At 39.8% G+C, this 13,580-nt stretch overlaps 1 protein-coding gene across 1 annotated transcript; it reads right to left on the minus strand.

The window, feature by feature from the left end:
• Positions 1 to 1,563: 1,563 nt before the first annotated feature.
• Positions 1,564 to 13,579, minus strand: LOC106612772 (olfactory receptor 52N4). The gene is given in 3 exon segments (XM_014214245.2): positions 1,564 to 1,827; positions 1,829 to 2,174; positions 13,428 to 13,579. Coding segments are annotated over 3 exon segments (762 nt in total).
• Position 13,580: the final 1 nt, after the last annotated feature.

Consider the following 13,580-nt stretch of genomic DNA (forward strand, 5'->3'; position numbering starts at 1 on the left):
CTTCAAAATGGAGATTGCCTCAATGGTGCTTCCAGTGCTCTCGCAGATGCCATAATGGGACAGATACACTGACATGATGTTCATCTAAGTCTATAGATCTTTCACTACTAGAGGAATACTTTACTGCCCATTTGTGGAAACAGAACTTATTGGAACCTTACATCATTTTCCCCTTTCCCCCATCCCCCTGAAACACACATACAGTACATATCCACTGATATCCTAGAAGAACATAGGGTCAGAGACACAGCAGCATCCCTGATTTGACTTTTCTACAGTGCTTTACAGTACTATGACAGTAAAATACATTTAACGGAAATAAATAAGAATTTACAGAAATAAAATGCAATACAAACAAATATGTTGATGATAAAAACAAATGTGCAATATAAGCATTCAGTTCTGGCAGCTCACATCTTGACAGATATTCCTGTCAGTCCTGGGATTCAAACCAGTAACCCTGGCCCTACTGCTGTACCATCTAAAGTCATAATTGGTACCAGTTAAGGTTCAGATTTCTGATCTCCTTGGTCCTAATCCCTATATGATAGAGTGCAACATTGGTGGGAACAGAACATAGCCACAGGAAGTAGGGGTAATGAGGGTGATGCAGCACCCCCTGAAAAATCTGAATTAATAACAAATATTAATATTTTTGGATAACTTTTTTCTCATAAAAGCAGCACACCTTTACTAGTCCTGCATTAGCGGACCGATGTAGCCTTCTGTAGCACGGGCATAGTATTTTTTTCCCCCCCGTGGCTATGGAACAGAATAAACTGTACAGAAATGTATGGTTACTGTAAACAACAGAAAAAAGGATGGCTGTAGAGAAGTTGATGAAAGTGATCAAGTGGGGAGCACACGTATTGAAAGCCTACTTTCGTGACTCCTTTGAGGCTTTCAAGCAAACAAGTAATATTTTGACATATGAGAGCACAACTAACACAAAAGGTGAAACCACCAGACTTGCTATGATACATATACCATGCAGGTTGCTCAGTGCACTTTCAACACAGGAGAGTTTAACAATTGCTAAGTGAGAGAAAATGGTTATGGGAGTAAAATAAAAATGGCATAAGCCATCACTGCCAGAATAAGTAAGCACTCATTACATATACATTGCAGAAAAAGCCTACAATATACAACCTTCGTGAGAGATTCCCTTTATTTCTGCCTCATGGCAAAATGTGTAAAACTGCAGGAAATTAACTTGAAAACTGCAACTGAAAAACAAAAAAATTCAAGAAGACAAACGTTTTATGGAGATGGAAAGGTATACAGCTGTCCTAAGGTTAGGTGGGCCAAGAGTCCAGATCTGGCAGAATGGTTTTGGGTGTAGGGTCTTCCCAAAGATCCCACTCAGAATCTGTTTGACCATAGTTTGAATGTAGGGAGGGCAGCTCCCCTTGATGCTCTGTAGTTATGCAGTTAACTAGCTAATATGGCACAAAACATTCTCAGTTACAATACATGATAAACTTGATGCGATTATTACAGTCAATTATAGCAACTATAAGTAAGAAAAAACATTATTCAAAATTACACAAAGGAACTATCAGGTTATGTTTCATGGTTAAGGCCTAGTACCTTGTTACAAGCATGCCTGATTTTAACCATCCTAATGCCATACATGAAAGGATTGAAAATTGGTGGACATATCAGAAAATAAACAAATAAAATAGTGCGAAGTATGGGTGGAAGATCTTCCGTTTCATATCTGCCTTGTAGAATCACAAATAACCAGCCAAAGAAGAAGTTCAGCATAGAGGCTATATGTGGTGTGCAAGTGTTAAATGCTTTCTGTTTTGTCTTTTTTTGAAGACTTTAAACATATTTGTAGAATTCTGACATATGAGTATATGGTAGGAAATATAGTACAAGAAACATAAACCGCAGTGACAAGAAGACCCCATATATTATTCAGCATAGTATTTGAACAGGCAAGCTTGACTACTGAGTAGTTATCACAATACAGTCTGTCTAGAATGTTACCACAAAATTGCAGTCGCAAACTCAGGGAGATAATGATGGCGATGAAGAAAAAAGAAGACAACCAGGACAGCAGAATTAAGCCACAAATTATTTTAGGTGTCATAATACTATTATATCGTAGGGGATAACAAATAGAAATGTACCTGTCATAGGACATAACTGGTAAATTACTAACTAACCTAAATGGATAATTCCTTGACTTGTTGATTCAGTAATAGATTTCCCCACATCTACAGTATACTCACCAATATAGACAGCTTTTCATTCTCCTGATAACATAATTCAAACAATATTATTCGTTGTATCCTGCACTCATGTAACTTTACATTCAAATGCAAAGTAATACATTGATTACATGTATTCTAAATCCAAAATGAAGACTGCTCATTTCTAATCCATGGTGAACTGCCCTGTTAGGGCTAGGGGGCAGTATTTACACCGCCGGATAAAAAACGTACCCGATTTAATCTGGTTACCACTCCTACCCAGTAACTACAATATGCATATACTTATTACATATGGATAGAAAACACCCTAAAGTTTCTAAAACTGTTTGAATGGTGTCTGTGAGTATAACAGAACTCATTTGGCAGGCAAAAATCTGAGAAGGTTTCATGCAGGAAGTGGCCTGTCTGACAAGGTGTCGTTCTTCTTGTCTCTGTTTATTGAAGAGTGAGGATCTTAGCTGTCCCGTGACACTTCCTACGGCTGCCATAGGCTCTCAGAAGGCGGCAAAACGCAGAATCGTGGCTTTGCATGCTCTGGCTGAAAAAAAGTAGCGTGTTTGGGTAGTGGCTGGTTACAGTACTGTGAGACTCAGGCTCGTGCCCGCGTCGACCGAAAGCTGTGTTTTCTTTCCTCTGTTTAGCTAAATGGACCTTCCCGGTCGGAATATTATCGTTTTTTTACGAGAAAAATGGCATAAAAATGGATTTTAAACAGCGGTTGACATGCTTCGAAGTACGGTAATGGAATATTTAGATTTTTTTTGTCACGAATTGCGCCATGCGCACGACCCTGATTTACCATTTCAGATAGTGTCTGGGACGCACGAACAAAACGCCGCTATTCGGATATAACGATGGATTATTTTGGACCAAACCAACATTTGTCATTGAAGTAGCAGTCCTGGGAGTGCATTCTGACGAAGACAACAAAAGGTAATCAAACTTTTATAATAGTAAATTATGGTGAGTGCTAAACTTGCCGGGTGTCTAAATAGCTAGCCCGTTAATGCCTGGGCTATGTACTTAGAATATTGCAAAATGTGCTTTCACCAAAAAGCTATTTTAAAATCGGACATATCGAGTGCATAGAGGAGGTCTGTATCTATAATTCTTAAAATAATTTTTATGCTTTTTGTGAACGTTTATCGTGAGTAATTTAGTAAATTGTTAGCGAATTCCCCGGAAGTTTGCGGGGGGTATGCTAGTTCTGAACGTCACATGCTAATGTAAAAAGCTGTTTTTTGATATAAATATGAACTTGATTGAACAAAACATGCATGTATTGTATAACATAATGTCCTAGGTGTGTCATCTGATGAAGATCATCAAAGGTTAGTGCTGCATTTAGCTGTCTTCTGGGTTTTTGTGACATTATATGCTAGCTTGAAAAATGGGTGTCTGATTATTTCTGGCTTGGTACTCTGCTGACATAATCTAATGTTTTGCTTTCGTTGTAAAGCCTTTTTGAAATCGGACAGTATGGTTAGATTAACGAGAGTCTTGTCTTTAAATAGCTGTAAAATAGTCATATGTTTGAGAAATTGAAGTAATAGCATTTCAAAGGTTTTGAAAATCGCGCCACAGGATTCAACTGGCTGTTACGTAGGTGGGACGAATTCGTCCCGCCTAGCCCAGAGAGGTTAAACTCAGCTCCTCACTTGATTCTTATACATGTGAGATATATAAAAAAATAAGCCTGCCATGGTGTGATATGCAAAGGATTACCAATACCTGGGGATACCTGGGGATAATTAGATATGTTCAGAGTCAAGGAAACCATATAGAGAAAAACAGATACCATTTTGTACCACATGCCCTCCAGGGTGTTCAAATGCCTTTTTTAAATGAAAAATCCACCCAAAACACTCAATCTTATAATTTAAATAACACTAATATGTGACAACAATATTTTTTTGTGAAGCAATGTTTCATTTTGGCTTTTTAATAGGGATGGTAGCAACATATGAAAATTGCTGTGGAAATCTGTTGCAGCTCAAGTTGGCTACAAAATCCACATTGCAATGCTCTCTCTATGGGCTGGCTGGCTAGCTAGCAAACATAGCTACGCACAATAACACCAAAGACAATATCAGTATGTGACGTAGCTAGTTAGCTGTAAAATTGCCTTATCAAATTGCACTATTTTAGGATTCTACAATTGAATCATATTCAACCTGCAGATCGATGTGCCTGATAAAGTGGAGTCTGACATTCGCAACGACACCATGCAGTGGACCCTGGACTGAAGAGGCAGAAAAATAGAAGAAATGTGCTAGACTGTCTGTAAAACTGTAAAAGAGTATGCTAAATTTAAATTTCTCTAAAACATTTCTAGGACGGCCCAACATCTTTCCCTCTTGGGTGCATAGTCAATATTGGACCTTACCTCAACTTTCCACAAAATGCTGTGCTGCAGGATAAAACTCTAAAGTGCAGTCATGCACAGAAAAAAACGTTGGCGAGTCCTTTTAAATCAGTTTTAATTTCATGTCTACTTCGTTTTTTTCCCCCCAAATTCCATTTTCTCAGTTTAGTTTTTCCAGGTTTCGGATTTCTCCCATGTTTTCTGGTTTCCCCCAGTTTCTTCCAAACTTTTTAAATAGGAAAGCAGCAACATTTGATTTTCTGTGTTCACAACAACATCATGTGATGATGTGAAAAATCTAAGAAACTTAGATTTTCTTGTATAATTGCCCTTTGTAGTTGCCCACTGTTGTTTGGTTAGAAGGTTTTCTGTAGTGCAGTAATCGCACATGTGATGATTATGTATTCCATATAGAGTGATTTGCATTGTGGCCACAAATGGAATGGGTAGAGTAAAAGGCCAACACTTCATATTATTCAGAACTCAATGAAATAATGCCAGATATACATTCTACAGACCCTGTTGAGTACTCCCAACAATACTTTTACTCCGTCACCCAGAACAGTTTTTGCTCTATAAGCCAATATGTATTCCATATACTGTACAGTGATTCACATTTGGGGTATTTATGACCTTGGAACATGTTTTAAAACCCACATTTAATGCAAATGTCACTTTAATATGAACAAATATGAACCATTGTTTATTTTTCATATCATTAATATATACAGGTTTTTTACACTTTTATACTATTACATGGTGGACTTTTATTTAGAACATTTCGGAAATTCCGTTACCCGGAAATACTTTTTATTGTTGCTGATGAGACGCTGATCATGTGATGAGTCCGCAAATCAAATACCCAATTGTGGTGCCAACCTGACAGCGAAAAACAAGTAAGTTATCCTTTATATATTGTAGTTTAAATTAGTCTGTAGTAAAGTGTTGAGTTACATTACATACTCTACCCACCTCAGTCGTTATTCAAATAATTCTGGTGACTTTACAGCAATTGCTAGCTAGCCACAATTTTGCTAGCTAGCTACAGTAGCTAAATACACTTCTCATAGTCACGTCATGAGACTTGTAAATGAAAGAGGAATATAATAATACGAATCTAAGGGAGTTTCCCATCTCCCCATTTAGAGTTTATGGTTTAGTACAGAAATGCCCTTATCAAGATGGTGTGTAAAAGGCATTTCCTAACAGACCTGCTAACTTCATTTGTTGTTAATTTTAAGGTTGGATCCAACATGCAGTACCTCCAGCAGGCAGAGAGGCAAGAACTATTCCTCCAACAGCTCAGGGATAAGCTACACTATTCATAGTCCTGTTAGGCTGGACAATAGAGCGAGTCAAAATTCACCCCAGGCTGAAAAACGGCTTAAGAACGTTGGCTAAGCAGGAACACTAGCGCGAGCTCATAGCAAATGAATGGAATCGAACGGTCGCAAAGCCTGTTTTGACCGGAGTGACGCTTAGAATTCCATTTTGCCTAAATGGCACTAATTTTTTATCCCTTTTCATTTTACCACTACAATCTGTTCGTCTAGAAAGTAAACATCCGCACCTCGATGGTGTCAACTGTGCTTATGGCTACGTAATGAGGAAGTACGGAAAAAATGAAAACTTCAGACTATTTCTGGTCTAGCGATCGATGACAAATGAGCTCGCTGCCCAGACTGTTCCTATGGAGAGGCATGCCTCTGCATAGGCAAACAATGGGGGGAGCTCAGCGTTCCATGGGAAAAAAATATTTTTGGGCTAGCATTTGATGACAGTGGAGCTTGCGGCCCAGACTTACATAATTAGAAAGAGGAGATTTTCCTGATTAAAATGGCGTCTGACTTGAAAAAATTCCAAATATACACATTGCGAGATATTTGGCAAAATAGACAGACATGCCTATATTTCTCCTATAGGAAACAATGGGACGACCTCAGAGTTCCAAGATTCATTTTTTATTTTTATTTTGTTGTTTACACTTTAACTATAAACAACGTGAGCAGGTCTCATTGCCAACAATAGCGAAGCAGGAATTGTGACATTGAACAATAAGCTGGGAATAGAATGTTCGGAAGGCGAGTTGTTGCCACAGCGCTCAATAGAACTAATAGGAGCTGGCAGGGTGAAAAATGCCCTAAAATAAGGCCTTTTTTTGTGATTATTTCAAAACGACAGCAAGCAGCTGGGAAATATGGTCATATTATGAAACTGGGCACCACAGCAAATGCAATGAGCTAGTGTCCAGCCTAGTCCTGTGTAATGTTTAATTCATTGCTGGACTTTTTAAAATTGAATGTAATTGTATTATTTTAGAAATATACAAATAAAAGGAAATGTATGGTTTAAACAGAAATCTCTGACACATGCGAGAAGTACCTTATTTAGGGCTCCCGAGTGGCGCGGCGGTCTAAGGCACTGCATCTCAGTGCTAGAGGCGCCACTACACACACTCTGGTTTGAATCCAGGCTGTATCACAACCAGCCGTGATTGGGAGTCCCATAGGGCGGGACACAATTGGCCCAGCATCATCCGGGTTTGTAAATAAGAATTTGATCTGACTTGCCTAGTTAAATAAAGGTTACATTTAAAAATGTAATGTTTTTTTGTTTTCGTAGTTGGTGATAATTTGTGTTAATACAAGTGTTAATACATTTGTGTTTACATCATTAAGCCTTTATGTATGTGTTATGAATTACCAAAGGTGTCTGACTTTATAGTAGGTCATATGATAAGGCATTTATGTACGTGTTATAAATGACTGAAGGTGCCTCACTTCAAACTAAGTACTACAGGACACTACATAAAGTGTCAATAAATAGGTTATTAACGTTCTACTGATTTATGAAGGTTCTCTCATGATTCATAGGATACTGTACGGTGTGAGAGGTATTTAAATGGGTTGATGGACCTGTATAGCTTGTGTGTATCAGAGCCAAGATGATTTGGAGTTGTCCAACCTGAGACCACAGCACCAGGTATTACTCTTCTGTTCCCATGCTGGAGACCAGGGCTTGATTACTACCTGTTACACTGGTGCCAACATTTTGTGGCTGTTGTTTCAGCGGGGGAGTGAGGGACTGTGTCAAAAGACCTGATGGGCCCAATGCTGCACGGTATGGTTTCGTTTTTGTTGTGTGCATGTTTGTGTACTGAGGAGCATGTAACTTGCTTCCAGAAGAAAGCCAATTTCAGTTTCGTTAGGTTGGAGGCTTTCATCAAGGTAAGTGTTTCTTGGTGTAACGTCATCCCCAGACTATTGCACACACAGCAAATATAAGCCTGGGATAGCTACCATTCAAAGTTGGCCTTAGTGGGAGTGACCATAGAATTCTGTAGGAGTGACCTTACTGAGTGAAGTATTTGTCATCGTCACTAGTTAACACAGTCAGAAAGTCATAACTATGGCTAAACCCTGCCCATATCCACAATTTGTCTTCTGAAAATTAGATTTTAAACCTAACCCTAACTAATGAAGGTCAAATTTGTGTAATGTGACTAACATGACTTTACTTTAGAGAGTATTCCAATCCTTCGACCCAACATGTGACCCTTTAGAAACCACATGGTTATATTATGTCCAACATGGTTGGTTATGTCACATTTGACAATGATGATTATGACACACAGTTATGACACATTTATGAACCATGACATACGGTTAAAGATACTAACACATTTATGTAGTGCTTGTGAAGGCTTTATGAAGCCTTTATAAGCTGAACGTAATTTAAAGCTGGACTGGAACTGCAAAAATATGACCAATGGCTCATTCGAGAGAAGACAACCTCCCGTGTTATGACATCGGCCAGTATTCAAATCTGTCTTGTATGACAGACGTTTTCGCAATCTAAAAGTCGTATTCCTATTAACTACCAGTGTAGTGAGAACAGCTTTATAAATATGCTACGTCATACCAGCCAGAATTTCTGCCTGCTTGAACGCTAATAACTCAGATACACATGAAAACATGAAATGACCCAGGGAATCGATAGAAAAATCACAGAGATGCACAAAAACAATATAACACTCAAAATGGGTGAATCCTTCCTTTAAATTCTATAGAAATACAATCATTCATAGAGAATAGTAGATTAAACAGGGCATGTCTAGGCAATGTGACATGGCTAGCTAGTTAGCAGTGTGCGTTAGTGACGGTCGCCGATGTGTGCAGAGGGTACCTGGTTCGTGCCCAGGTTTGGGCAAGGACAGGGAAGGAAGCAACAGTGTTTCACATGGTCAAACTGACATTCTTAAATAACAAACGTAGTTTGGTTGGATGGTACAGCACATCAGAAGAATACACATTAAAGCTAAAATCAGCAGTTGAAACAATTAAACAACTGAAGGATCGGCATAGAACAGGTATTCCCCACATTTTCAACAGTACATTTACATTTTCCAACGGGGCTATACATTTGGGTAAGGTTTTTTTCTCACCTGAGTAGCCTCGTTTCACTGCCAAAAATAAATTTAACCATCTAGTGTTCAGCTAAATAACAACACAATGTCAAATACAGGTAGGCTAGTCAAATAATTAACATCCAATCAACTGCTACTCTCTCGCGGGAAACCTTCACTCTTGCGCAGATATTTAGAAACAAAACATGACCCTTTTAAAAATAAGCCACAGGAGTTTTTTGAGCGAGAATAAAGACGACTTTCGAGTAGTAAGACATGTATAAAAGCAACAGATACAATTAATAAGAAGGGGCTAGAAGCTTCTTATATGGTGAGCTACCGAGTGGCTAGGACAGGCAAGCCCCATACTATCGTGGAGGTCTTAATTCTTCCTGCTGCCGCGGATATGGCTGGGACAATGCTGGGGGAAAAGGCCAAAAAAACTATACAGACAATGCCTTCATCAAACAACACTGTTTTATGACGCATCAGTGACATGGCAGGGGATGTTTTGAAACAATTACTGCTTCACATACAAGCCAGTGAATTCTATGCATCACAGCTGGATGAGTCAACAGATGTGGCGGGCCTGGCACAGCTCCTGGTATATGTACGTTACGTTTATGGGGGGTCAATTAAGGAAGACATCCTCTTCTGCAAACCACTGGAAACCAGAACAACATGAGAGGATGTTGTCCTTTTTAAAGTACTGGACAGCTAGGTGACATCAAATGGACTTTGGTGGTCAAGATGTGTTGGTATCTGTACTGATGGCGCAAAAGCCATGACAGGGAGACGTAGTGGAGTGGTAACGTGTGTGCAAGCAGTTGCTCCCGACCCCCCTTGGGTACTCTGCAGCATCCACCGAGAGGTTCTTGCTGCCAAGGGAATGCCTGACAGCTTGAAAGACGTCTTGCGCACTACAGTGAAAATGGTTAACTTTGTTAAAGCAAGGCCCCTGAACTCTCGTGTATTTTCTGCATTATGCAATGATATGGGCAGCGACCATGTAACGCTTTTACTGTTTATCAAGGGGCAAAGTATTGATACGTTTTTTTGAATTGAGAGACGAGATTAAAGTTTTTTTTACTGACCATAATTTTCGCTTGTCTGAGCGCTTGCATGATGACTCAAGCTTACAGACAATGTCAAATGTGATGTAGCGAAGCACCTGAGTGAGCTGGGTGCCCAATTACGCAGGTACTTTCCTGAAACGGACGACACAAACAACTGGATTCGTTATCTCTTTCATGCCCTGCCTCCAGTCCTCTTACCAATATCTGAACAAGAGAGCCTCATCGAACAAGCAGTTCTGTGAAAATTTAAATTTAATCATAAGCCACTGCCAGATTTCTGGATGGGGCTGCGCTCAGAGTTTCTTGCCTTGGCAAATTGCACTGTTAAGACACTGATGCCCTTTGCAACCACGTACCTATGTGAGAGTGGATTCTCGGCCCTCACTAGCATGAAAACTAAAGACAGGCACAGACTGTGCTTGGAAATGATTTAAGACTGAGACTTTCCAATACAACCCAACATTGCAGAGTTATGTGCATCCTTTCAAACACACCCTTCTCATTAACCTGTGGGGAGTTAGTCACCATTTTCGACAAACAAATAAGGTTTTATATGTAAGATGGCTAAATAAAGAGCAAAATTATTGATTATTATTATATCATTATTTGTGCCCTGGTCCTATAAGAGCTCTTTGTCATTTCCCAAGAGCCGGGTTGTGACAAAAACTCACACTCATTCTTATGTTTAATAAATGTGTCATATAGTGTGTGTGTGGCAGTCTTACAATGATGTCAAAAAACAACATTTGAGAGTGCGCTGACCCTGGTGCTAGTAAGGATTCCTTTCAATTCAGTTTTTAGGTCCTCTGTAGGGTTGATGGTAAGAGATTGTTAGAATACATCATTGTCTAATTGACGTTAGGCTTCTGTAAGATATTTGTCTTTACTCCATCACCTTTGTCTGCTTTTTTAACCACAATCCGTCCATTTTTGGACAATGCTTCCACTGCATCCCTCTCTGTCTTAGAAAGAGTACATTGTGTTTCGTTAGAGTAAATTTTGCTCTTAAACAGGTTCTCCACATCAAAATTCACCTGCTTGGCAAATGTATTTAGTGTGGCATTCTGGACAATGGGACAAAAGGTGGACTTGGGCTTAAAATGTGTTTGAGGGCACAGAAACTGCCTGACCTGAAACACTTGTGTCTGTAGTTGGAGAGATGTTTTGCTTGTACCAGGCCTTCAGATGTAGATTCCTGTAGAAACTAAATAGGTAAATCTTTGTATTGAATTCATTAGTTGTGTATGTGTTGGCAAAGGACACTACTATGGAACAGATGGCTCTCCTATTCTTGGCACTTTGCCCAGTCATATTCAAGGTTGGAACAACCTTTCTAGGGATTCTGATGCTTCTAGCTTTGAGTTGCATTTTTAATAATATTGTAGCGGTATTTATTAGAGAGGTGTAAAAATAAATATTCTGTTCGGGCGCCAGGCAGGTATTAACCATGCCGAAAGAAAAAGAGCAGAAGAGAGAGAGTACCACTACCAGACCCACACACATCAGCAGAAGAGACTGCCTAGAGTGTAGCCTGTTTGCCAGATAGCCAGTTGAGAGAAAAGAGAAGACACCATATAAAACCCACGTCACAGCACAGGGGTAACCCCACCATTAATACCTCATACAATAATAATAATAGCAGAGCAATTGAATGGCAAATTCATAGAAACAATTTACATGAAAGAACCAAGTCATCAAGAGAGGATTTGCAATGATCTGTATTACCTTCCTGTGGAGGAGTGCAGAGGGTATGAATGTGGGGGGTGTTCATAGACAAAACAAAGGCCTTAAAATGTCCACAATCTTCTCTGCCACATGTCATTGGTACACACCACCTCAATCCAGTTCAAATACAATACACAACTTGAAAGCAACCTCCCTTTTAAATAAAATGTCAACCCAAATACTTCTGGCATCACAATAATAGTCCAGCGCTAATGAACATCAACGGGAAGTGCATTTGAAAAATGGAAAGTCTGCTGCAGTGTTCAGCAGTGGAACGATAGAGGGAAAAGAAAGAGAGAGAAAGAGAGATATTAGCTGTTGACTTCAGGCTTGCAGTTGTACTGTCTGACCATCTGATGGTTTGTTGGTTTGTATGTCAAAGCTTCGCAACAATGTTGCTACTAATCCATGCGATCCATAACCGGTGCAGTCCCAAACAATAACAACCACTACACCTAGAGCGGTCACACCGATGATTAGGTTAAAACACTTTATAAACTAAACGCGCTGAAAACAAACAGACTACTGCAGCATAGCACACACAATCAAGCTGTCGCGCCAACCAATAGCTCCCTCCCAGAGAGCTGAAAGAGCTGTCTTTATCTCCTCCTTCCTTACTGCTGATGCGCTCTTAAAGTGGCAGCGCACGGTGAAGGCTCAGTGCAGGATTTCGCCAGAACATATGTACAGTATTTCACTTTTTAATGTGTATAGTATTGCTTATTAGGTGGTGTCCAATGAATGCAGTAACCAATCCCTCTTCAACTTTTTTTTAGATTCGATTCAACTTTGTCATTGAACAAGTACAAGTGCAGTACAACGAAATGCAGTTAGCATCTGACCAGACCTGCAAATAAGAGTGCAAAAATGTACAACTGAAACAATGAAGTACAATGTATGTTATTAAATGGGATGTATAAATGGCAAGTACAAATGGCAAGTCTAAATGTGCAATGAAGGCAAATTGAAAGTGCAAGGAGACATGCAACTGAAATGCAGGAATAGCAGCAATGAGGTTACCGAGGTAGACATGTACATGTACAACTGAATAATGTCCTTAATCAGACTTTGCAAAGCAATGTCAGAGTCCAGTAGTACCGTGAAGAATGCAAAGAGAGTAGTGCAACAAGGTCCCTGAGAGGCAGTACTTGTCACGAATGTTTGTAGAAACGGACCAAGGCGCAGCGTGAGTATCGTTCCACATCTTTATTATATTGTGAAACTTAGCCAAAAGAACTAAATACTATAAACAAAACACAAACCGTGACGACAGAGGTGCAACATGCACTAACTCAAAATAATCTCCCACAAACACAGGTGGGAAAAACTACTACTTAAATATGATCCCCAATTAGAGACAACGATTACCAGCTGCCTCTAACTGGGGAATCATACAAAAACCCCAACATAGAAAAAAGAAACTAGAACATAAAAAAAAGAAACTAGATAAAACCCCCCAGTCACGCCCTGACCTACTCTACCATAGAAAATAAGAGCACTCTATGGTCAGGACGTGACAGTACTAAGTGGTGGGAGGTTGGATATGGCTAGTGCCGTGTCACAGAGTTCAGCAGGGTTACAGTAGAAATAAACTGTTCTTGAGCCTGCTAGTGTGGGAACATAGAGACCTGTACAGCCTGCCTGATGGTAAGAGGGCAAACAGTTTGTGGCATGGATGTGAAGGATCCCTGATGATGCCACGTGCCCTACGCAGACACCGCTTGAGCTGGAGGTCTACGATGGCAGGGAGCGGGGTGCCAGTGATGTGCTGGGCGGTTTTCACCATC

This window comes from Salmo salar, chromosome ssa09 (genome assembly GCF_905237065.1).
Source record: "Salmo salar chromosome ssa09, Ssal_v3.1, whole genome shotgun sequence".
NCBI lineage: Eukaryota > Metazoa > Chordata > Actinopteri > Salmoniformes > Salmonidae > Salmo > Salmo salar.